Source organism: Macrobrachium nipponense, chromosome 1 (assembly GCF_015104395.2).
Source record: "Macrobrachium nipponense isolate FS-2020 chromosome 1, ASM1510439v2, whole genome shotgun sequence".
NCBI classification, from domain to species: Eukaryota; Metazoa; Arthropoda; class Malacostraca; order Decapoda; family Palaemonidae; genus Macrobrachium; species Macrobrachium nipponense.
Window position 1 is genome coordinate 124,500,809 of NC_087200.1, and position 23,350 is coordinate 124,524,158.

Below are 23,350 nucleotides of genomic sequence, written 5' to 3' on the forward strand. Positions count from 1 at the left end.
AATATTTATTCATAATAACGTAGTAAATGTTAGAATTGATTGAGCTAACTTCCTTCTTGAGGATGTAAGGAAAGAATAGTTACGCTTCCTTTAGAAGTTTATATAGCTCTCGTACTAACGAGCAGTTAGAGCATTAACAATACTAGTAGTGTGGTATCCTCATCTCCTTCTTACTTCACAGAATCTTCAAATTCATATTGCAATTTGAAGACAAAGGAATGTAGCTCAAAATACGAGCTATTGAAAGGTAAGAAGTGATTTTAGTGTTAGTGCAGTGGAGGGTGCGTTCTGATCGGCTCTGTTTCGCTCCCAGGCCTAGACCTCTTCCAAGCTCACATACCCAGAGGAGAAGGAAAGTCGAAAGCCTTACGGAGGTTATGGAGAATCCCCACCGATCAGGCGTCCCCTCGGCAGGATCTGTAGAACGTCCCAGACTGCCAAGTTCGCCATTGGAAAGGCGTCCTATTAGTAGAGGGTGCGTTCGATCGGCTCTGTCTCGCTCTCAGCCTAGACCTCTTCCAAACTCACAAGCCCAGAGGAGAAGGAAAGTCGAAAGCCTTACGGAGGTTATGGAGAATCCCCACCGATCGGGGCCTTTCCCTCGGCAGGAATCTGTAAAACGTCCCAGACTGCCAGGGATAGCCATTGGAAAGGCATCCTTTAAAAAGTGCGTCTGTTCTTCCGTTTCTTCATCTTACATCCGAAAAGACGAAGAATGTACATGTTTGGAGTTCGGACGATCTGGCTCGTTCTCTGAATAAGAGAACACTGACTCACACTCACTGAGCGAGAGGCTGAGAGCCAGCCAGCAAGCTAGCGCGAGCCACGTTCCAACAGCCAGCAGCGAGCCGCGTTCCCAACAGACTAGCGCGAGCCGCGTTCCAACAGACTAGCGCAAGAGCCGCGTTCCGTCCAACAGACTAGCGCGAGTCTCGTTCATACAGATAAACGCGAGCCGCGTTCCAGCAACTGAGTGCGAGCCGCATTCCAGAACTTTTTTCTTGGCGCAAGGCGCCTTCAAAGAGAAAACAGACGGCTTAACTAAGGAGCCTTATAGTAGAGTGGCAATCAGAAGGATGCTTCCATTGAACGTTTACTGGCAAGAGGCTCGTATAACAAGACTAGAGGCGCTCGGATCTATTAGGGCGCACGGGACCTTCCACGCAAGCGGAACGTTCCAGGAGCGAGTCTCCTTTCTAGCGTGCGGAACATTCCAGGCGCGCGGAACTATCCAGACGCCAGGCGCTAGGCGCTAGGATCCAGACGCCAGGCGTCAGAAGATTCCAAATTCTTCATTTGAGAGAGAGGTCAGTCGCGAGACTCCTCTTTGAATTTTTTATTTTAACTTGAGCAACTTTCCCCTGGCAAATGTGCCGTTGCTTTTGTCAGAGGGATTCTGATAATAAGAGAAGCCCTTTTCATTATTCAGAAGACTCCTGTGTTAGGCAGTTCTCCAATGCGGACTCTCTCCTTTCATCCATGCTCTTCCCACCGTTTTGAGGAGGCCAAAAGAGCTTTGGGAGTTTTTCTTAATAAGAATCTCATCGACGTTTGGGTATGATGGCGGATAGGAAATATCTACTTCCTTCCGTAAACCCTAGTGATGAACAGGAATTCTGTCTCTTCCGCGATTTATGAGGAAATCACGAAGATTTAAAGAGTTCCTGGATTAACTTCGTTCCTTAAGGATATATATACTCTTTCTATCGTTCTATTAACGAAAAGAACGAAGATAGTAGAAGGTAGTAGAGTTTCTGCTGTATGAGAATACGATACGGTCAAATCATAAACACATACCATAGTTACTTCTTTTCTGTGCAACTCAAATTACCAGTATCTTCTACGACTTTCCTAGAAGGACTACGCTTAAAGGGATTGTTAAGACAACACCTACTTAGCTTCTAGATTTATCGAAGTCTTGTTTCGTTTAAATATGCTTTAATAAGAACTTCCTGAAGTTCGATAATAATTTTATAAAATTCCTTTATTAAATGGAGTAGCTGGCAACTCTGGAAGAGTAAGCGGGGACTGCTTTCGCTGAGAGCCTGAGACCAACGCAGTACGCCTCGCCCAGTTACTGTCAGTACCATGTAGGGTGTCAGTCATGAGCGGCTCGGATGTATCTCTCTCTCTCTCCTGCGGGATGGAATAACTATCCGTATCTCTCCCCCACAATCGCGGTCTTAACCTCGGATTGAGGGGATAGTTAAGCTAACACAAATAAAATATTGTATGCCTTTTGCTAAGAAGCTTCCAATAAGAGAGATAGTACAACCTTTAAATGCTGTTTACCGTAGGTAACATTATTAAAGGATTCTATCGCAGCAGAACATTATATTATGTAATGCTCTCAGGCTTACGAAAGCATAGCTTATTAGAGTACCTGCTCAGAAGTAGATGGATGAGTCGGATGGGAAACATTCTCTTTGGGGCAGAACTTGTTTCCCTGAATGGACTATACTACGTATATAAAGCTTTTTCCTACTAAGAACGGAATTAACATGTGAAAGGATGTCGGGTACCATAAAGGCCCAGGTGTTCTGGCACATAACATAAAAAGAATTAGAAGAAAGCGCCAGTCTGGCGCAAGGCGCCAGAAGTGCCAACCTGGCGCAATGCTCCGGAAGCGCCAGCCTGGCGCAAAAATTGGCGCCAGAAGCGCCAGCCTGGCACAAATTTGCGCCAGAAGCGCCAGCCTGGCGCAGTGAGCCAAGAGCACCATCCAAGATTTTCTCGTTTTAGCGAGTTATTAACCTAAGAGTCCAGTAGCCTCTCGGACACCAAGCTCGGTAACGGCAAGATTCGTTCCTGATTTCGTTACCCATTTAATCACTTAGGCCAATTCCACGACTCTCTCATATCGCAAAGAGCATCGAGAATCTCTTTTTTCGCTCCTATTCGCGTTAACAAAGAGATCCTTCTCGATCGACGATAATAACTGTTAACATGTTTAACATTTATTGGAAAGAGTTGTGAGAACCTGCGGAAAGTCTTCTTCATAGATCTCTCCAGTAAGGTAGAAGACGAACAGGCTTCCTATAGACTGCTTCCTTTTCCTACTTCTCCCCCGATTGAAGATGACGTGGGAAAAGCTTCAAGGAAGATTATCTTGGCAGTACAAGAGCAACTGGCCTCTTTGGTGGGAGTGTTAGCGCCTCGTAGGAAGGACGTTGCGCTTCCAATCAAGAAGTCTCGTCCTCTCTCCCCTGCGAAGCGAGAGGCATCATGCAGACGTGAAGCTTCCAAACTTATCGCAGAGGCTTCGGTTTCGAGAGCGAGATCGGGAGAATCTTACGGAAGAAACACGTAACGCCAGAGAGACGTGAGACTTCGTCAAGACATGAAACGTCATTTAAAGCTGCTTTTAGATGCGAGGCTCCAACCAAAATTTTGGCGCCAGTTAGGACGCCTTTTGAGAGCAAAGCGTCTTCCAGGCGCGAGGCGTCATCCAGAAGTCAGCAGCCACACAAGCGGGAGGCGTCAGCCAGGACGCTTGGCGAACTAGAAGCGTCATCCAAGCGGGAAGCGTCATCCATTTATGGAGAGAAGCCTGGGCTGTTGGCGCCTTCCAGGACTATTATAGCGGGGAAGAGGAAGGAATATCGTTCCCTTAGCCCCTCTCCTATAGGAGTTTGTCTCCTCCAGAGGAAAGACGTACTGAATTAGCAGCGGAGACTCATCTAGACCCCCGAGTTAGAAGTAAACTCGGAGGAGGAGTATCAAGGTAAGAGAGGACTGTCGAACTATAAAGTTTTGACAGCCTTGCTTCTAGAGGAGTATGGAGGACGACTTGACTCCTGCCTCTCTTCCTTCTCCGCGCTCTCTTTTCTCGAGTGCAAAGACGAAGAAATCTTCGTCTTTTCTTAGAATGAAGCCCGCCATTTCGATGAAGAGGGCTCTTTCAGTCTTTAGACTCTTGGATGAAGTCGAAGAAGGAGTTAGTTAGAACGGTCTTCTGCATGCCTCCAGCGAGACTAGCTGGTAAAAGAGGCATTTGGTATCAGACGGGAGAGAATATGGGTATTTCTCTTCCGTCTACGTCAGAAGCGGACTTTTCGACTTTATTTGACGCTTCACGTAGACAAGGTTTGAACTCTGCCCGTATAACTTGGGGCATTTCAGAACTGGACCATCTCCTCAAGGGACTCTTTCATGTATTGGAAGTTTTCAACTTCTTAGATTGGTCCCTTGGGGTAATGTCCAAGAAAGCCCATGATTCTGAAGGACTCGAACCAGAAGTCCTTCTGTGTATTTTGTCTTGTATAGACAAAGCGGTTCAGGATGGCTCGGTTGAGATCTCCTCTTTATTTGGAGCAGGTCTTCTTAAAAAGAGGACAGTATATAGTGCCTTTTTAACCAAAGCGGTTCCTCCCACGCTCAGAGGGCAGCGCTTCTGTACTCGCCTTTGTCTGACTTTTTGTTCCCTTCTCAGTTAGTGAAGGACATTTCTCGTTCATTAACTGAGAAGGCGACTCAAGACCTTCTGACGCAGTCAGCAAGGAACGAAGAAACCTGCAGACAGCCCAAGAACCACTGTCATTGTCTGATGAGGAGAAAGACCGGGCCTACAACCTGACACAGATGCGCTAGATGCGAACATATAGGACAGATAAGAGTGTCCAATGTGGACATTGCCAGACATCCTCGAGACTCTACCAAGCTCGAAGCTCCGGCAAGTGGGGAGGAGCCAACCAGGCGCGAGGCGCCAGGCAGGAGGCTCGAGGCCAGCAGGCCAGGCAGCCAGGTGCCAGCCAGCCGCGGGAGGTGCCAGCAGCCAGCCGCAAGCTCCAGGCAGGCGCAAGGCGCCACTCCTCCAACCGGGAGCTAGAACGCCAGCCAGGCGCAAGGCGCCAGCCAGGCGCGAAGCTCCAGGCAGGCGCAAGGCGCGAGGCGCCAGGCAGGCACAAAGCGCCAGCCAGGCGCCAGCCAGGCGCGAGCAGCCAGCCAGGCGCAAGCCAGGCTCTAGGCGCGAATCTCCAGCTAAGACGCGAGGCGTCAACCAGATGCGAGGCGCCAGTCAAGCGAAAGGTACCAGACAAGCGCTAGGCGCCAACCAAGAGCGAAGCACCAGGCAGGCGCGAGGTTCCTGCCAGGCTTCAGGCTTCAGTCGGGAGAGATCCATTTCAAGAAAGCCCTGGTCTTCTTTGACACATGGAGATCTCCTAAGCACTTCATTAGTGACTTGATTCCTTCAAACAGCTGAGAATTAAAAGCGCAGGAATGTGCGCGCTTTTTGCAAATTCTTGTTCTTTACATAACAATATGTCATATAAGACATATTAGCTGTGTTGTACGGTAGAGGCAACTCTGTGTTGACTTCTCATTACACAAAGGATGTCAAGTTAAACCTACGAGAGATCCCTTCTCTTTTGGTTTATACGTTTCTGCGGATACGTTAAACTGGGATAAGGAGCGACACTGATCCTTAACTTTGAGTTAAAGTTTTTTAACTTAGTGAAATTATTGGGGTTTTTGAAAGGAGTGTGGGGGATAACTCTTTCCAATTTGAGCGCGAACCCTCGTGTTAGGATCAGGTGATCGGGATCGGTGTTGCGCTCCTTCATAAGGTGTATTGTCATATAAGTGGATCAGCACCCATGACAAAGTCCTTTAGGCTCTGCCGAGTAGTTAAGTAGATAAGACCCCTTCGGCAGACCCACAAGAACTCTTGGCCATAGATCACATATCTCGCTAAAGTTTTCTTGAGGTGATGCAGACTACTGGGCAAACACACGAAGTCTACCACCTATCAGGTAGGAACCAAGGTTTTATTTATACCTACAACATATGTTGTTTACCTGTCTATTCCAGAAGTAGCTGTCTCTTACCCCTCCACCGAAGGGGTGCCAATCAAGCTATGTATATATCTGACAGGTAAGTTGATTGTATGAAAATGATATTGTTATGATACAATAAAGTTTCATTACATACTTACCTGGCAGATATATACGATTAGGGCCCACCCAGCCTCCCCGCAAGGAGACAGGTGGAAGAGAAAAAATATGATAGAAAACAGGAATGGTTCCTAATCCTGCCAACCCAGGCAGACGGTAGATCACCTGACCTCCTGCAGCGTGTGCCGCGAAATTGAATGTCTGTCGGGGGACGACGGAGTCTTAGCTATGTATATATCTGCAGGTAAGTATGTATGAAACTTTATTGTATCATAACAATATCATTTATTTAGATAAAATCAAGCTTAGTCACTACAAATGTTTTAATGAACTAATCAAGTGGTGACAAACTTGCCTTTTAAACAGAGGCAGATTAAAATTATTCAGGGAACAAAGGGGGCCACTTGAAACCTTGTGTATGTAACTTCCACACATCTGTGATGAGAGTGGATATGCATGCAATCACGACACTTGTACAAATGGTGCTCAAACTAATATGTACTGATTACACATGTAGAGGGTGGTAACTTTATGAGTGCAAAATGTATCCAAGTAGATTAATGAGAATGGTGTGATTCTTCCCTGACATCATTGTAAAAAAGGAGTTTAGAAAATAATTTTGGTTGCATCATTCAATACTGATGCAATCCAGATCTGCACAACAAGAGATTATCGCTGAGTTGATCTGATAGAAAAAGGGCAGATGTAACGCCAACACCTAAGAGAGATGTGTTGAAGCAATAAGAGGGAAATTTATGCAAGCAGGTAGTATTATGTTATGCTTGACCTGGTCAAAAGTCTAGAGATGATAGTGACAAGTTCACTGTCTCCAAAGAATAAAAGATCAACCACTCAAATTTACATTTAATACCAGAATCTAAAAAATTTATGACATGTCAAGAACAGTGATGTAAGATTCCTGCCTTCAAGGGAGGGTGACCTGTATTGCTATACTTCTCTTCACTATGCAAACCAAGTATGAGGAGGAGCAAAAACATGTGAAATAGAGACAGCTAAGTCTCAACATTGTTCTAGTTGTAAGTTAGAACAATGTATTCAGTGCTTTTGAGTTTATACTGTTACAGTACAGAGGGTGGACCTGTAAAAAAACAAAGAAAAATGTGATCTTATTCTAAAGGAACAGAGAAGGTGAAATGACAAGAAAAAGAGGAGCACAGAATTCAACAGCTTGGAAAGAAGGGAAAACGGCAGTTGCCAAACTCGGCAATCTGGAGTTGTCATCGGAATAGGTTATAGTTTTTTAGGGGATCAGGATTATTAATCATCTTACCTCTTCTGGAGAAAGACTCTTACTGCCTTCTATCTTTTCAGCATTTTCTTTCTTCATCATTGCCACAGTCAAATTACCCTTGAGTTCCTCTTCAGAGGGTGGAGTATCCCGGCGATATCTCAACCACGCTAAAAAGTAAATACTATATGCGTAAACCAATATACTACTATATATTACAGTTGACCACTGGTATTCACAGGGTATGTGTACCATAACCCCCCACACAAATAGCTAAAATCTGTAAATACTTGATACCTCTTTGAAAACACACTAACTGCCTATTTTAATTGTTCAGACACCATAAAACCCCTCTGAAAATTTTTATACCTGAGTAATTTAATAGTTTTATTGAAAAACTGCATTTAGGCACTAAAATGATATGAAAATACAGTAATTAGTGAATATTTCTCTTAAGAAAAATACTGCAAATAGGTACATTTTCTGTGAATAAGATGTGAGTGTGTATATATATATATATATATATATATATATATATATATATATATATATATATATATATATATATATATATATATATATATAGTGAACCCCCCGTACTCGTGGATTTCTCTCTGGAAAGTATACCCCCTTTTATTTGTGGGAAATTTGCCTATTCGGGGTATTTTTCGCTAAGAAATATCCACAAATTCCTTTTTTTTTTTTTTTTTTTTTTTAATCCTAAAATGCACTTTGTGACGAAACTCAAAAAAAAAACAGTTTTAAGCATTTTTATAGGAGGTTTCAACTATTCGCAGGTTCTAGCTATTTGTGGGGGGGTCTGGTACCCTTCCCCCATGAATACGGGGGGGGGACCTGTATGTATGTTCCACAGAAAAATCTGCGAATCCAGAAACTGCGAATAGGTGGGGGTCGATTGTTTTATAACACTTCAAAATCTAACTGCAATTACATATACATAATGAGAGTAACAACTTCAATAAACTGGACATTGTCAGGACATTTGCATTTGAATGGAAGAGAACATATTTTTTGTCTGTCCTGTAACAAAAAAAAAAAATAAATAAATAAATAAAAAACCCATCAGCTTTGACATGAAAAAACAGCAGGAAATTAAAAAAAATGAAGGCAAAGGGAAACATAAAACCTGCAGCTTTTTCTCTCATCTAGAACATTTTTAAATACTTGATACATTTTAATTAAAACATGAGATTGATTTAAATTGCTTTTGGACAAAGGCTGTTAACTTATATCAGGGAAAATAAAGAATTACAGTACAGTGCCATGAAGTTGTCAAAACAAGTTTGTAAATTATGTTCTCAGTTAAATGTGATAACAATACTTTTATATGTACTTACCAGTAATTACATAGTTATCAGTTTCTAGTATCGGCAGCTAAAATTTGAAATTCGCAGTAGGGGACTTTTCTTTGTTTTGGTGTAGGTAATTAGCCCCTCCCACTTTCAGAAAGAAGAGGAACAACCGAGCAAAGAGCCTCAATTTGTTTGTGCCCTTACGTCCATTAGAGGGGAGGCAGGTGGGCTCCCATTCTGTAATTACTTGGTCAGTATATGTAAAACCTAATTATATTATAAAAATGTCCTTTTTATATACGTAACTTACCAAGACTTACCAAGTCATAACATAGCTGATTCTACATTGCCAGGAGGTGGGATACATGGACTATTCTACCTCAAATCATTAGATAAAATAATGAGGATACATGGACTATTCTACCTCAAATCATTAGATAAAATATTGATCTTTGAATAGAAAATTTGCTTGCATTGGGACAACGCTTGTTTTTCCCTTACCTGGTAAGAGAGCTGCTGCAAGAAGATGCTGCCTTCAGTTGGCGCTCATCTTACTCAGTAGAGGTGAGGTGGTAGTATAGGCATGTGTCGCCAGCTACATCAATGAGAACTTTGTAGAGAAGGTCAATTTCGAACGCTAGCAAAGTATATAAAGATGCATTTGCCCAGGGCACAGTACTAATGCTTTTTTCCCACACCATAAAATCAGAAACTCCACCCACCCAACTATTAAAATGAAACTGGAAGGTATCCTAGTACATCATACCCCCAAGAATCCCATTAAAACTCAACACCCTGACTCAAGGTGAAGAGAGGATGGAAAGGATGCTTCCTTCATTACCTCCCCCAACACCATGCTAGCCACCGATAAAGGACCTAAGGTACTGTACTCACTACATACTGTTGGCAATTCTCTTAAAAAGTGGGATGGAAAAACTGATTTACATCTCCAGTAAGTTGCCTGAAGACTGTCCACCAGAGAAAGCTTATATTTAAAAGCTAAGGATGTGGAAACCACCCAGATTTCATGTGCGTTAACCTTCAGAGTAGGAAGACATTCTTCTCCTACCTGAGAGTGTGCTTCTCAGATGACGCCTCTTAAGAAGGACAGAGCATTCTTTGTAAGGGGGCAAAGAACTCTCTTCTCCTCTGATCCTACAAGGCCAGGGCTTAGTGGGATTCGTGTTTTTAGGGAGAAAACCTAAAGTTAATGAACAAACTGCATTTCCTCCAGAGAACCCGATCCTTTTGTCTTTTGCCTGTATGTCACTGACCCTCTTAGCTGTAGCTAAGGCTACCAAAAAAGGGATTTTGACGAAGGAAAAATCTATTTCTGGGTGATTGGCTCGTGTCGCCCTATGAAAGTATCCTTAATATCATTCTTTCTAGGTAAAATTAGCCTAAAATTACCAGAGAAAAACAAAATTAAGAAAATGTCAGTAAAACTGACTCGCTCACTCTTAAAAAGAAGTGTCGGTATGATATAGGGGCGAGTGTGGAACACTACCACGAGACAAACACCAATTAGAACTTCCCTATCAGAATCCCCCCAAGAGAGAGCTGATACCAACGGGCGATGCAGCCTCTACTACTACTACTAGAGGACGCCACGGACAGCAGCGCCCCTAGCGGTCATCCTTAATTAAAACAGTAAATACATCTTGTCCTGCAAGGGGGGGAAAACAAACAATAAAAAAGGGGGGGGGTTTCATAGGGCGACACGAGCCAATCACCCAGAAATAGATTTTTCCTTCGTCAAAATCCCTTTTCTGGGCTCAGCTCGTGTCGGCCTATGAAAGAGTACCAGAGAAACAGACAAGATGGAAAAGGAAACAATGAAAAACAGTTTAAAAATGATGGATATAATATAAGTAAATCAAATACAGCATACAAATTAAGCACTTAAACTAACTTATTATAACAGTAAAATAATAGAATGTAGTAAACTTAAAGTACTTAAATGGTAAATAATAAAATTACAGAGATGCATGTAAAATAAGGCAAATTTGGGATTTACTTAATTAGAATACATAATTACAAAATATATACATACATGTGTCCTACCCTAGCATAAAAATAAGGGTAGGTACACTGAAATCCATCATTAATACAATTATTTCCAAATATATACAAACATTGTGACTGAAGTTCATCACAAACACAAAATGGTGAATATACAAACATATTGTGTCCTACCCTAGCATAAAAATAAGGGTAGGTACACTGAAGTACATATCAGTACAAAAGTGGTTGTCCCTAGCAAAAAAAATAAGGGACAATCCACTATGATACAACGGCTAAGGCTATGATGTTGAGTAGCCTGACGATAGGTTGAGGCATGTTGGTTGAAGTAGGTAGAAAGGAGACCTGGATCAATACTACAACTACTAAACAGTATCAGGGGAAACTATGTTTCCCGCTGCTACTGCTGAAAACTTTAAAGATTCCAAGGACTTTAAATAATGCCGTTTAAAGACTGTCGGGGATTTCCATCCAGTATACTTCCTAAGATCCTCAAAGTTCATATGTTGGAAATAATTAATTGAGGTGGCTACTCCCCCCCCCTGATATCATGTGCTTTTGGGAATGACTCAGGGTTGGCTTGTTTAATGAAGTAAAGGATTTGCTGTCTAATGCCTTTAACTGATAAAGTACCACCTTTTTCTCTCATAAAGAGAGCACCTGAGGATCTAGAAGAAGTACGAGAAAGAAAGGCTCTAAGAGTTGAATACTGGGCAGAGAGAAGGATCCTGTGGAAGTGGGATAAACCTTCCAAGGAGCCCACCTTGCAAGAGGATCTTCATTTTTGGCTAAAAAGCTACGATCCGGAGCAAGTAGAACTTCTCCTGATGGGAGGAATTCCACATGACCCGCATCCCTGGATAGAGCCGACAGTTCTGAATTCTAGCTCCTGAGGCTAGGCTTAATAAGAATAATGTCTTCCTCAGGAGCATAATGAACGTACAAGATGAGTTGTCAGTATCTGAAGCTAGTTTGAGGACATCATTTAAGAACCATGAAACTGTAGTAGGCCTCTGAGAAGGTCTAAGTCTAGCACAGGCTTTAGGGATAGATGTGAAATAAGATTCAGTCAAATCTATCTGAAAACCTACTTGAAAGATTTTCTTCAAAGCCGATTTGTGAGTGGTAATCGTGCTAGCTGCTAAACCTTTTTGCAAACAAGGATCTGAAAAAGGATATAGCCAAATTAACTGTCATGGTTGTGGTGTTCGATTCTCTCAAGAAAGATGCTAATTTTTTAACAGCTGAGTCATATTGTCTAATGGTTGACTCTCTCTTATCTGATTCTAGGAAGAGAATGTTCTGTGGATCAATGTCAGCATCTTTATTAGCCGCAAACTTCATGAAGTCCATAAAGTTAGGGTCTGGAGAGTTCTTGAGGAAGCGAACACAGTCCTCATTTGTACTGATTGTGACAGTTTGGGATTGGGGATCCGTTGAGGTCGGAGACCCAATTCCAAAAGAAGAGGATACCAGTTGCTCTTGGGCCAATCCGGTGCAATCAGAGCTACTATCCCTTTGAAAGACCTTAGTTTGTCTAGGACTTTCAAGAGAAGATTCACTGGAGGAAAATATAAATCCTCCTCCACTGATTCCAATCTAACGACAGGGCGTCCGTGGCATAAGCCAGAGGGTCCAGGTTGGGGGCCACATAGCAAGGGAGCTTGTGGTTCGCTTGTGAGGCGAAGAGATCCACTTGGAGACCTGGGACTCTCCGGCTTACCCACTGGAATGACCCGACGTCCAGAGACCACTCTGATTCCAGAGGAACTGACCGGGACAGGGCGTCTGCTATCACATTTCTTACTCCTGCCAGGTGAGTGGCAGACAGATGCCATTTGTGTTTGTTTGCTAATGCAAAGATGGCTATCATGACATGGTTCACATGCTTGGATTTGGACCCTCCTCTGTTGATGCAATGAACTACCACTGCACTGTCCAAAACTAGCCTTAGATGAGACTTCTTCGGGGGAAGCAGTCTCTTCAGAGTAAGAAATACTGCCATTGCTTCCAACACGTTTATGTGGACTGGCGAAATTGAACTGACCAAGTCCCCTGAACCTGTTTGAACTGAGAGTATCCCCCCCACCCGGACAGGGAAGCATCCGTGTGAATGGTTAACACTGGGAGGGGATATTGAAGGGGTACCTTCTTGGCTAAGTTCTTTACTTTCGACCAAGGCCGTAGTTGGTTTGCGGAGGATCTGTGGAATTACTGACAACTTGTCTCGATATTTGGAGTTTGCTCTTGACCGCCAAATTCGATTTATATCTTTCAGCCTTGCTTTCAGAAGGATATCTGTTACCGAAGCAAACTGAAGAGACCCTAGGATTCTCTCCTGGTTTCTTCTTGATGTCTGTTTGCATTTGAGGAATTGCCTGACAGATTTTGCTATTTCCTTCCGTTTGGCCACTGGAATTGATAGATTGTGGGAAGACAAATCCCATTGGATTCCTAGCCACTGAAAATGAGATTCCGGAGTAAGTCTGGATTTCGTTTTTGTTTATCTGGAACCCCAGATGTTCCAGAAAGTGAACTACCTTTTTGGTAGCTTCGAGACATTCCTCGACTGTTGGTGCCCAGATCAACCAATCGTCGAGGTATGCCGCTACCATGATTCCCTGAGCTCTCAATTGTTGTACAACCACTTCTGCTATCTTTGTGAATACCCATAGGGGGCTACATTCAGACCGAAGGGCATCACTTTGAATGAGAATGTCTGATTTCCTAGCCTGAATCCTAGGAATGGGCGGAAGTGCCTGGCTATAGGGATATGATAGTATGCGTCTGTAAGATCGATGGAGCATGTGACGGCTCCACGCGGAAGTAGGGTCCTTACTTGCGAGAGGGTAAGCATCTTGAACTTGTCGCAGCGAATGAAAGAGTTTAGCTTTGACAAGTCTAAGATTACCCTTCTTTTTGTTGAGCCTTTCTTTGGCACGCTGAATAAGCGCCCTTGAAATTTTAGATGTTTGACTCTCGCATAGTCTCCTTTCTGAAGGAGTTCTTCCGCATAATCTATCAATTCCTTTGACGGTACCTGATGAAATGATTTGATTGGAGGGGGATCTTTGATCCCAAACTCCAGCCTAATCCTTTGGACACTATGCTCCGTGCCCAATTGCTGAACCCCCACCTGTGGCGGAAGAGGAACAGCCTCCCTCCTACCTGGGGAGCCTCATTGCTGATGGGCGGGTTGGCCACCACGCCCTCCTCTGAACTGCCTACTCCTCGTGCCCCTTCCTGCGCCACGCTGACGAAAGTAACCTCTCGCCCTACCCCTCGGTTGAGAGTAGCCTTGAGCCTCATAAGCAGGGTTAAAGGCCGGCGAGATAGCGTAGGAAGTAGTAGATGGTTGAGATTGCTGGGGCACCAGGAGGAAAGGTTGGTTCTGTTTAGATGTGGAAGGTTGTCCCTGTTGGGTAACTGGGACTGCCTGCACAAACTGCTGCTGAGGTTTGTTGAAGTTTTTTATAAGGCTGGAACCTCTTACCAGCCTTCTTTGGTTTCTTGCCAGCAGTGGGAACGGATTCCTGTTTCCTCTTAGAGGAAATACCCCACCTAGCTCTAAGGCTCTGGTTGAGTCTAGCAGCTTCGTGGTGGACCTCGTTCACTGCGGACTCTGGGAAGAGATCCGCTCCCCACATGCTCGCAGCCAAGAGTCTATTAGGCTCATGCCTGATTGTGCACTCTTGAAGGACATGGCTTCCGGCAGTTTCCTCCTGGCCTGGAAGAAGTCAAAAGCGGGGGTCCTGACAGAACCGTCTGAAACTGAGATTTCGCCAGAATCTTGAACAGCGGTTCCGTAGCGTAGGAAGAGCAGCCATTTCCGTACGCTGAGAGAGTTGAGGGACCTGCCAAACCTAGTTCGCGCATCGAACTCTGCCTGGATTAGGGAATCCGGCAGCCTAGGTAATTTCTCACCGAACTGGTCCATGCGCAGTCCGGCTTGAGTTTACCCAGCGTGAATGTAGCTGGCAGGTTTTCCCACAACTCTCCGAAGGCGGGGAAGAGTGGAGAAGTAGACTCCGACTCCCTCAACTGTGGAATGGGCTCATCCTTGAGGACTGCCTGAAGAGCCTTCTCCACCAATTTCGTGGCGAACGGAAGAGAGACCTCCTCTTCCGTCGCGAAAATAGTGAAGGGACTCTTGTAGGCCTGGAGTTTTAGTGTTAGTACACTCCCAGTCCTCAAGGCAGTGAACCATTCTCGCTGGGCGTGATCTCTACTGTAGAGAACTGACTCCTTCGAGATCTTGTCCTCTCTCGTGAGAGCCGTTGGCGTCAGCCTAGCATACCCGATGAAAGGCTGCGTCAGACCCGGAGGGTAGAACTCGAAGTCCTCAATCCTTCGAGTACCAAACTCCGGGATCTAAATCATCCCGTCCTTAAAAAGGAATCGTAGGCCGCTACTCTCCATGGATTCTCCATAGAGAAAGCTGGCAAGGAGTCGTAAGGCGGAAGTTGGAGAATCCCCGTGCTAGATGCAGGGGAGACTGGGGGAGGAGCCTGAGTTAGCCCAGCCACTCGGTCCTCATTCTCTCTCATTCTATTAGAGAGGTCCTGGATAGACTGTCCAGTTTGAGACAGACTGTTCGATAATTGCGCGAACATCTGCTCAAAACGTGTTCCCAATGCTGAAATTTGGGAACCTACCAGCACCCCTACCTGTTCCATCACCCCTGGTGAGACAGAAGAGGGAACGCAGGTGCTGGTGCTTGCCACCCCTGCCGGCATAGCCGGAGAGGAGGCAGCGGAGGCGGGAGAAGGCAGTGACTCGGTGGTAGCGCGAGCCTTCTCCTTCGAAGCCTTGCTTCTGGAGCTCTTCGACTGGGAAGAGCTCGGCTTTGCCTTCACCGCATCGGCATATGAAGTCGACGACTTCCTGGCCGAAGAAGACGAAGACGACTTTCTAGAAGTCGACTTAGATAAGGTCTTCGGTTCTCTCTTTCCCTTCTCCTTAGGAGGTACAGAGAGAGCGGGAGGGCGGCTAGGGATCTCGGATCCCGCAAGCCTTGGAAAGAGGCGGAAGAAGAAGGACAGGAGAAGATCCCAGGAAGCACCCAAGGAAAGACCTTGGGTCGCCCGACAACCTTACCTCAACCAACAAATCCTCGCTAACTACCGCCATTGGCTCAAGGTTCAGGTCCAGGGCAGCGACGTCCGGAACCGACTCCTGGGAGGCTACGACCCCAAACGATTGCTGGAGGTCTTGCTGGATGGAGGCTATCAATGGGCAGCGGACAGGGATCGACGTAGCCCGTCGACTTGCCCGCGGGGAAGATCTGGATGGCCAGCTTCCTATCTAAAATGTAGGGCTGGCCCTTGGCGGCGTTTTTCCCAAAGCCGCCCACCCACGCTTTCAGGGTGGCGAGGGCGACTTCCCTCACACCGCTAGCCTGAAAGAAAGGTGAGATTAGCTACCAATTGTGGGACAGGGTTAACAAACTTACGACTAAAGTTAAGTTGTTAGTAAAATCATAAGTAAGCCTATAATGGACATACCCCATCTCCCAGCTGACCGACCAGGTCGTAGCATATAGCGCAGGCTTCGGGGTGCCAGACGATCGTCTCATTGTACGACGTGGCACACGGGGCGGTGAGACCTGCACTCGTCATGTCCACAGGGGTCGTAGAGCGTCGCATTACAGGCTGGGACCTGGCAGTTGGTAGCCTGTAAGTGAAAAAGTACATGAGTACAGAGTAAACACTTACAGCCTAACATATGCTCCGCTGGTGCCGGAGCGATAAAGTTAGATAAAACCAGAGCCCCGCTAAAATACGTGTGGTAACCAGGTTTGGAAGATAGGCTATGGCTCCGCCAATGGCGGAGGGCACAAGAAATCAACCAACTAGGAGTGGTGGTAATGGAAACCACGACGGACAATGGCGGGGGATGTTGATAAAAATAATATAATAACACACAAATCATTGTAAAATATCTTATAATTAGGGTATATATCCTTAAAATAACAAAATTAAAACAACTTCTCTCCGCCCGTCTACTAGAAGAGTGCGTAGGTAAGGGTAAGCTCCCTTCCGGTAGCGGTGGAGATATAAGGATATAGTAGGCAAGCAACCGACCACTCATAGCGCCCACCCTGCCCGCTAGCGGAGCCAATATCCTATAACCAAAGGGCCCCCCGGCTGCGACGGAAGGCTCCTTACGTATCTGGAGGGGTGGGAGGTGGCTGAGCAATGGGGAGGGGGGGAGGAAGGTCCCGGCGAAACACGGCGGGAGCGAGAAAAGGGGGGAGGGATGGCCTACTCCTCCCCGCCTCACCAACTACCCGCATGGAGACCCGGTACCTCATAGTGGTCGCCCTATACCCCCTGCTGGGGGGACCCCCCGGTCCACCTCCGAAGAGTGTGAGAGAAGGGCTATGAGGTTGTTATAACAACCAAGGGGTCCCCCAAGACCCCTCCCTACATCAGAGAGGGAGGGAAGGGGCAGGGTAAGGTGCTATAGGACACGTGACCGCAAGTGGCCTAGGCCGCGAGCAACACAAACCGTGGTAGGGCCACGTGAACCAAGCTGTACCAATATGTGGAACAAGCACCTAGGCTAGCCTAACACCCTAAATAATAAAAATACATCGAAAGGTGGAAGAGACACTTTTAGTAAAAGAGAAAGAAGCCCAGGAGGAGGCAGACTGTTCCGAGAAACAGGAGCCTACTCGGAGCCAGCGATAGCCGATGTAGAGCAAGAGCCGGGATGCTGGGCTGAAAATAATAATAATAGCCCTAAAGACCAAGCTAAGAGAATGGTAGGAGGGCTGAACTAGCTAAAACTCGATGTAAACAATGAATGTGATAAAGTAAGCCCATAAGCATAAGAAGTCCCAGTATGGAGGACCGGGAATTCTTACGAGGCGGCATGGCCGCCACGAGACAACCGGGGAACCGTATATGACCTATAAAAAGGAAAATACTGGTACCCGGAAGACAAAAATACGGTAAAATGTTACTTATGAGTTACTTAACTTAGCCGTGGCGAATTGCAGAGCGTTCCATGATGAAGGTGCGGATAAATCGCAAGAAAAGCACAAGCACAAGAAAATGGCGACTTGTCGCTGGCGCTAAAAATTAAGGATGACCGCTAGGGGCGCTGCTGTCCGTGGCGTCCTCTAGTAGTAGTAGTAGAGGCTGCATCGCCCGTTGGTATCAGCTCTCTCTTGGGGGGATTCTGATAGGGAAGTTCTAATTGGTGTTTGTCTCGTGGTAGTGTTCCACACTCGCCCTATATCATACCGACACTTCTTTTTAAGAGTGAGCGAGTCAGTTTTACTGACATTTTCTTAATTTTGTTTTTCTCTGGTAATTTTAGGCTAATTTTACCTAGAAAGAATGATATTAAGGATACTTTCATAGGCCGACACGAGCTGAGCCCAGAAAGAGACTTTAGTTAAATTCCTGAAAGAGGCATCATTGAAAGGAGGGGCTAAGAGCCAGTTTAGTACTATGTGCAAGTTCCAAGATACTGGTTCTGTACTCCTCTGCTTGCTTGTATCATAAGATTTACTCAAATCCGAGATGCCCTGGTTCAAAAACAAGTCTAGGCCCCGGTGCTGAACACAAGTTAACCATGGCTCTGCAGCCTTATATTGTTGACGAAGATAGTCCTCTGGAGTTTCTAAGAGACAGAAGGGAATCTGCAATCTGTCACAGTCATCTTAGAAGAAGAGATGCCATTCTCTCTGCACCAAGTGCAGAAGGTGGACCACTTGTTTTGGTAGACAATAGAGGAAGACCTACATCTGCACTCTGAAATATCTCTTGCAATTACCCCCGAAAAACCTTTAGCTCTGAGGAGTCTCTTAACAGTTTGTATCCTGTCAGAGCTAGAGATGACAACCCTCGATGAAACCTCCTGTAATGAAATGAGGTTGTTGGAGAAGATTGTGTTTTTGAGGGAGTAGTCTTGGAAAGTCTACCAGGAACTCTAAGAGATCTGGAAACCACTTCTTAACGGACAAAATGGAGTAATCAGAATCACTGAAACCTTGCGGTGGGATAGGAATTTGTTTAATACCTCCTGTATCATTCCAAAGGGAAGGAAGGCATATAGAAACTTGTTGGATTGATCCTGAAGCATTGCGTCCATCGACATGCTAAAGGGTCTGGGACTGGAGTAAAAGAGGGAGACAATTTCTGTGCATTAAAAAGAGGTCCAGATGTGGTTTTCCCCACAGGTTCCATAGGGAGTTGCAGACCATTGTATCCAGTGTCCATTCTGTAGGGATGACTTGACTGCGCCAGCTCAGTTGGTCTGCTAGCACATTGCCTGCCCTATATGAATCTCATCAAGATTGTTATCTGATTCTGGTTGACAAAGAGGAGAAGGTCCCTTGCTGCCTCGCAGAAGGAAAAGGAGTGCATTCCTCCCTGCTTGCTGATGTTGTCTGAACAAACTGCTACGATTTTGTCATACACTTCCAAGGCAAAAGTTTGCAGTCCTAGGTGAATTGCTTTTAACTCCTTCGTTTGTGCCATTCCTTCTGCTCCTGTGACCATGTCCTGGGCACCTTCTTGTCTCCCAGGAGAGCACCCACGCCCAACGTTCAACTACATCAGCAACAGAAGCTTAGGTCCGGGGGTTTTGAGGAATAAGACTTTCCCTTCTAGTAACCTGTCTTCTAACCTCCACCAAAGCAGGTTTCTCTTGATATTCTGAGTCACTGGAAATATGAATGAATCTGGAAGACTCTGTCCCAGGTGGCCCGAGATAGAATGTGAAGTCTCCCCAGCAAGAAAAACTGTTCTGTCGAGGCCAAAGTCCTGAGCAGGATTGTCCACTTGTTGGCTGAGCATCTACCATTCATAGACAGGACTCCACTCTCTTGGGGGATAGAAAAGCCTGAAAAAGATGGGATTTTTTATGGTTTATCAACAATCCTAAATCACGTGCTAAAAGAAGAGTTTTCCACAAGTCCTCCATGCACTGTTCCCTTGTTAGTGAATGAAGGAGCCAATTGTCTAAGTAGAGCGTGACGTTGATCCCCAGTAGATGTAGCCATCATGCCAGGGAGGCAAGAAACTGGCTAAAAACTTGAGGCGCCATCGATAGCATGAAACATGGAGCCCAAAACTGAAAGACCTGGTCTTGAAAACCAAACCTTAGATACTTCCTTGAGTTCAGGTGTATGGGGACATGAAAAGTAAGCATCACGCATATCTAGTGAGACCATCCAGTCTCCTTGATGATGACGACAGAATGGAATGACTTGTCTCCATACTTAACTTTGTCTTTTGCACTTAAACATTCATTGTGCTTACATCCAAGACTGGTCTCCAATCCTCTGATGACTTGATGACTACAAAAAGGCGATTGTAAAAGCCTTCTGAGTTCACATCTGTGACTGCTATTACTGCCCTCTTCTTGAGGAGGGAGTGTACTTCCTTTGCCAGGGCTGAAAACCTCTTTGAGCTGAGCCTACAGAGTAGGCAGTAAAGATGATGGGCCTCTTGACTAAGGGAGGTTTTTCTATGAATGGGATTGAGTAGCCAAACTTCAGGATTTCTATAAGCCATTGTTCTCCCCCTCTCTTGCTCCAGTTTTCCCCCAAAAAGTTGGAGTCTGGCACCTACTGGGGCACAGAGAACACTGTTTTCATTTCTTGGAGGAAGATTTGGCTGAGGATTTCTTAACAGCCTGGGAGCTGAATCATACATTAGCTCTTGGTCTCGACCGAGATCTCTGCCTACTTCCTAAAAGGGCTGCAGCAGACAGGACGTCTTAACTTTGGATGAAGTAGGAGGCCTCTTAGTGCGTCTCGTAGACTGTGCCAACAGATGCTGCATGGACTTCTTCTGTAGTACAATTGTAATCTCATTGACTACTGACTGAGGGAACAAGAAATCCCAAACTAAGGAAGAGAAAGAAGAGCAGACTTCTGAGCTGTGGTTACTCCCTTCGTGGTGTAAGAACACCAGAGTCCCTTCATTTTTTAAACCCCCAAGGTGTAAATGGAAGCCAACACTCGAGAAGCATCTCCTACTCCTCTGTCTGTACAAGAGAGCACGCCTAAGAAATCAGCGCTGACATCTGTTGGTAAGGAAGGATGTTCCTGAATCTTCTTAGCCAGTGCACCTACTGACCCATTTAAAAAAAACTGCTTCAAATATCTTGAACTTGTTCTTCAGGAAGTGGTCAAGCTTGGCTGGAGAGAACATAATTTTGGCCGCCAAGAAAGCCGAAATTCAGACAGAATTGATAAGACCGAAGAAGTCCCCTTGGCAGGAAACAGCCCACACCCAAGGAGGGAGCTTCTCCGGTAGCATAATATGATTATCTCCTGTTTAGCAGATGAGACAGCGGATGACTAAAGCAAGCTTTCCCTTTCTCCCTCTTGTCCAGAAGCCAGATCTCAACCTTGCTCAGCACCTTCCTTGCAGAAGTAGACAGGACCATTTAAGGTAATCTAGAAAATTATGACTGAAGGTTACTCATCTGAAAAGTAGACACAACCAGAGAGGAAAAGGTTGGAAAGCTGCAGAGAAAAAAACAAAAGCAGAGATGCATATACAGAAATAAGAGACTCTTTTTCTAAGTCCTCATCCACTTCCTCTTCGACTGACGACACTGGAGGTAGAGACAAATCTCTAAAGGGTTTCATTAAAGATGAGGGCTTCTTCAAAAACCCCAAAATATCATCAAACTGTTGCTGAATGGGAGTGAGCAATGGATCTGTGACCAAAGATCCCTGGACTTGATATAAAGATGAAGGTATCACAACAGGCTGAGCAGGTGCCGTGTGTTCTGGTGAAGAAAAAGAGTAGTCAGGCACTACAGTGCGGCGAACATCATAGGAGAGAGCGGGTGCTGATTGGGGCTTGAGAGGTGCTGGCTGCTCGGCCAGAAGCCTGCCACTGGGCGCTTGGAAGTCACTGAGCGCTTTGGTGCCAAACAGTGCCCTGGCACCACTGAACTTTTCGGGCATTAAAAGATACTCGGGCATCAACTGGTGTTCTGAGACTGCTGCACTAACTGGCGCTACTGAGGGCTTATGCCTGGAAGCAGAGGAAGAGTGCTCAGGAGAGAATCTCTCAGGGCTGTCCCAGAAGCTGCATGATGGCACAGCCTCATTCACTTTCCTGTACTATGTCTACTGCGGGTTGCAAGACGCGTCCATTGCAGACGACCTTTTCAATGGCCTTGAAACATCACTAAAGTGCCATTGGCACCTCTGCTCAGGGCTGGAAGCCTTTCCATTGGCTGTCTGACATCACCCGGGACCTGACAAGTGAGAGCGAGGGGCCGGGTGCCAGTGAGGCGTACCCCACCGACCTCCTTTGGGCTTCTGTTATGGCTTCTCCCAGGAGTAGGGGAGTACAGGCAGTCCCCGAGTTACGATGGGGGTTCCGTTCTTGAGACGCGTTGTAACCCGAAAATCGTCATAAGCCGGAACATCATAAAAAATCCTAAGAAAGGGATTTTGACGTAAGGAAAAATCTATTTCTGGGCGATTGGCTCGTGTCGCCAGCGAAATATCCTTTAATCTATTATTTCTAGGGTAAATGTACTAACACATACCAGAGAATAAATAAAATAAAGAAAAAGGTCAGTATAACTGACTCGCTCACCCTCCAGGAGGGTGTCGGTATGAACACTAGGCGAGTGAGACCATACCACGAGCCAAATGCAATAGAAATCTCCCACTACAAAACCCTCCAAGAGGGGAGCCGCCCACCCACAGAGTGAGCAGCTCGTACTACTACTACTCCATCCCATGCTGCCGACTGCTGCGCCTCTGGTGGCCATCCTGAAGTTAGCAGACAATCTTGGGCGAAGGGATGGGTAGGGTGGGATTTCGCTGGCGACACGAGCCAATCGCCCAGAAATAGATTTTTCCTTACGTCAAAATCCCTTTTCTGGGCTCAGCTCGTGTCGCTGCGCGAAATCGTACCAGAGAAATAGCACAAGATGTAAACAAAAGTAATAAAATAATAAAACAGAATAGGTGTCTCAAATAAAAGATAAAAATAATATAAAGTGAATATAATTGCTAAAAAGATACATATACACAGTGATATAAAATTAGGAATATGCTTAAATTACCCTTAATTCTAATAATGTTTCTTAACAAAAGGTAATTTACATATACAGGTAAAATGGCTTACATGTATCAAAATGATAACTGTGTAAAGGCATGTATCAAAAATATAATAGCAATTAATATAATCAGATAACAAATTAATCAACAATGATAATATATAAAGGAAAGTATATGACTTAATATACAAAACCCGTAACCATTATAATACGATGTATCCCCTAGCATAAAAATAAGGGGGTAACATCCATGAGATCAATGTTTATAATCATCTGTGAGTGTCCCTAGCAAAACAATAAGGGGCACCCACTACACCATCATAAAAGCAGCTAAGACACAAGGTGAATGCAAATGAACAAGGTAGGAACAGACGAACTGTTGGGTGAGGCAGGTAGAAAGGAGGACTGAATCTTCTACTACAGATTAGCTAGAGTAAGGAAAACTATGTTACCCGCTGCTACTGCTGGAAATTTCAGAGCTTCCAAGGACTTAGGTAGTGACGTTTGAACACGTCCGCGATTTCCATCCGGTATACTTTTTCAACTCATCGAAGTTCATATGTTGAAAATAATTAATTGAGGTGGCTACTGCCCTGACATCATGTGCTTTCGGGAAAGAGTCAGGATTGGCTTGCTTAATAAAGTACAGGATTTGTTGCCTGATGCCTTTAATGGATAAAGTTCCACCTTTTTCCCTCTTAAAGAGGGGACCCGATGAAGATGAAGAGGTCCTGGACAGAAAGGCTCGTAAGGTTGAAACTGGGCAAAGGGATACATCCTGTGGAAGGGGTAGTACCTTCCAAGGATCCCACCTCATCAAA

The 23,350-nt window shown here is 45.2% G+C and overlaps 1 protein-coding gene across 1 annotated transcript in view; it reads right to left on the minus strand.

The window, feature by feature from the left end:
- Positions 1 to 7,161: 7,161 nt before the first annotated feature.
- LOC135220277 (NADH dehydrogenase [ubiquinone] 1 alpha subcomplex assembly factor 2-like) overlaps positions 7,162 to 23,350 on the minus strand; it is a 66,986-nt gene continuing 50,797 nt past the window's right edge. The window contains exon 3 of the mRNA XM_064257536.1: positions 7,162 to 7,313. Coding sequence (XP_064113606.1) covers positions 7,177 to 7,313 — 137 coding nt within the window. The 3' untranslated portion in view covers positions 7,162 to 7,176. The remainder of the gene's footprint in view (positions 7,314 to 23,350) is intronic.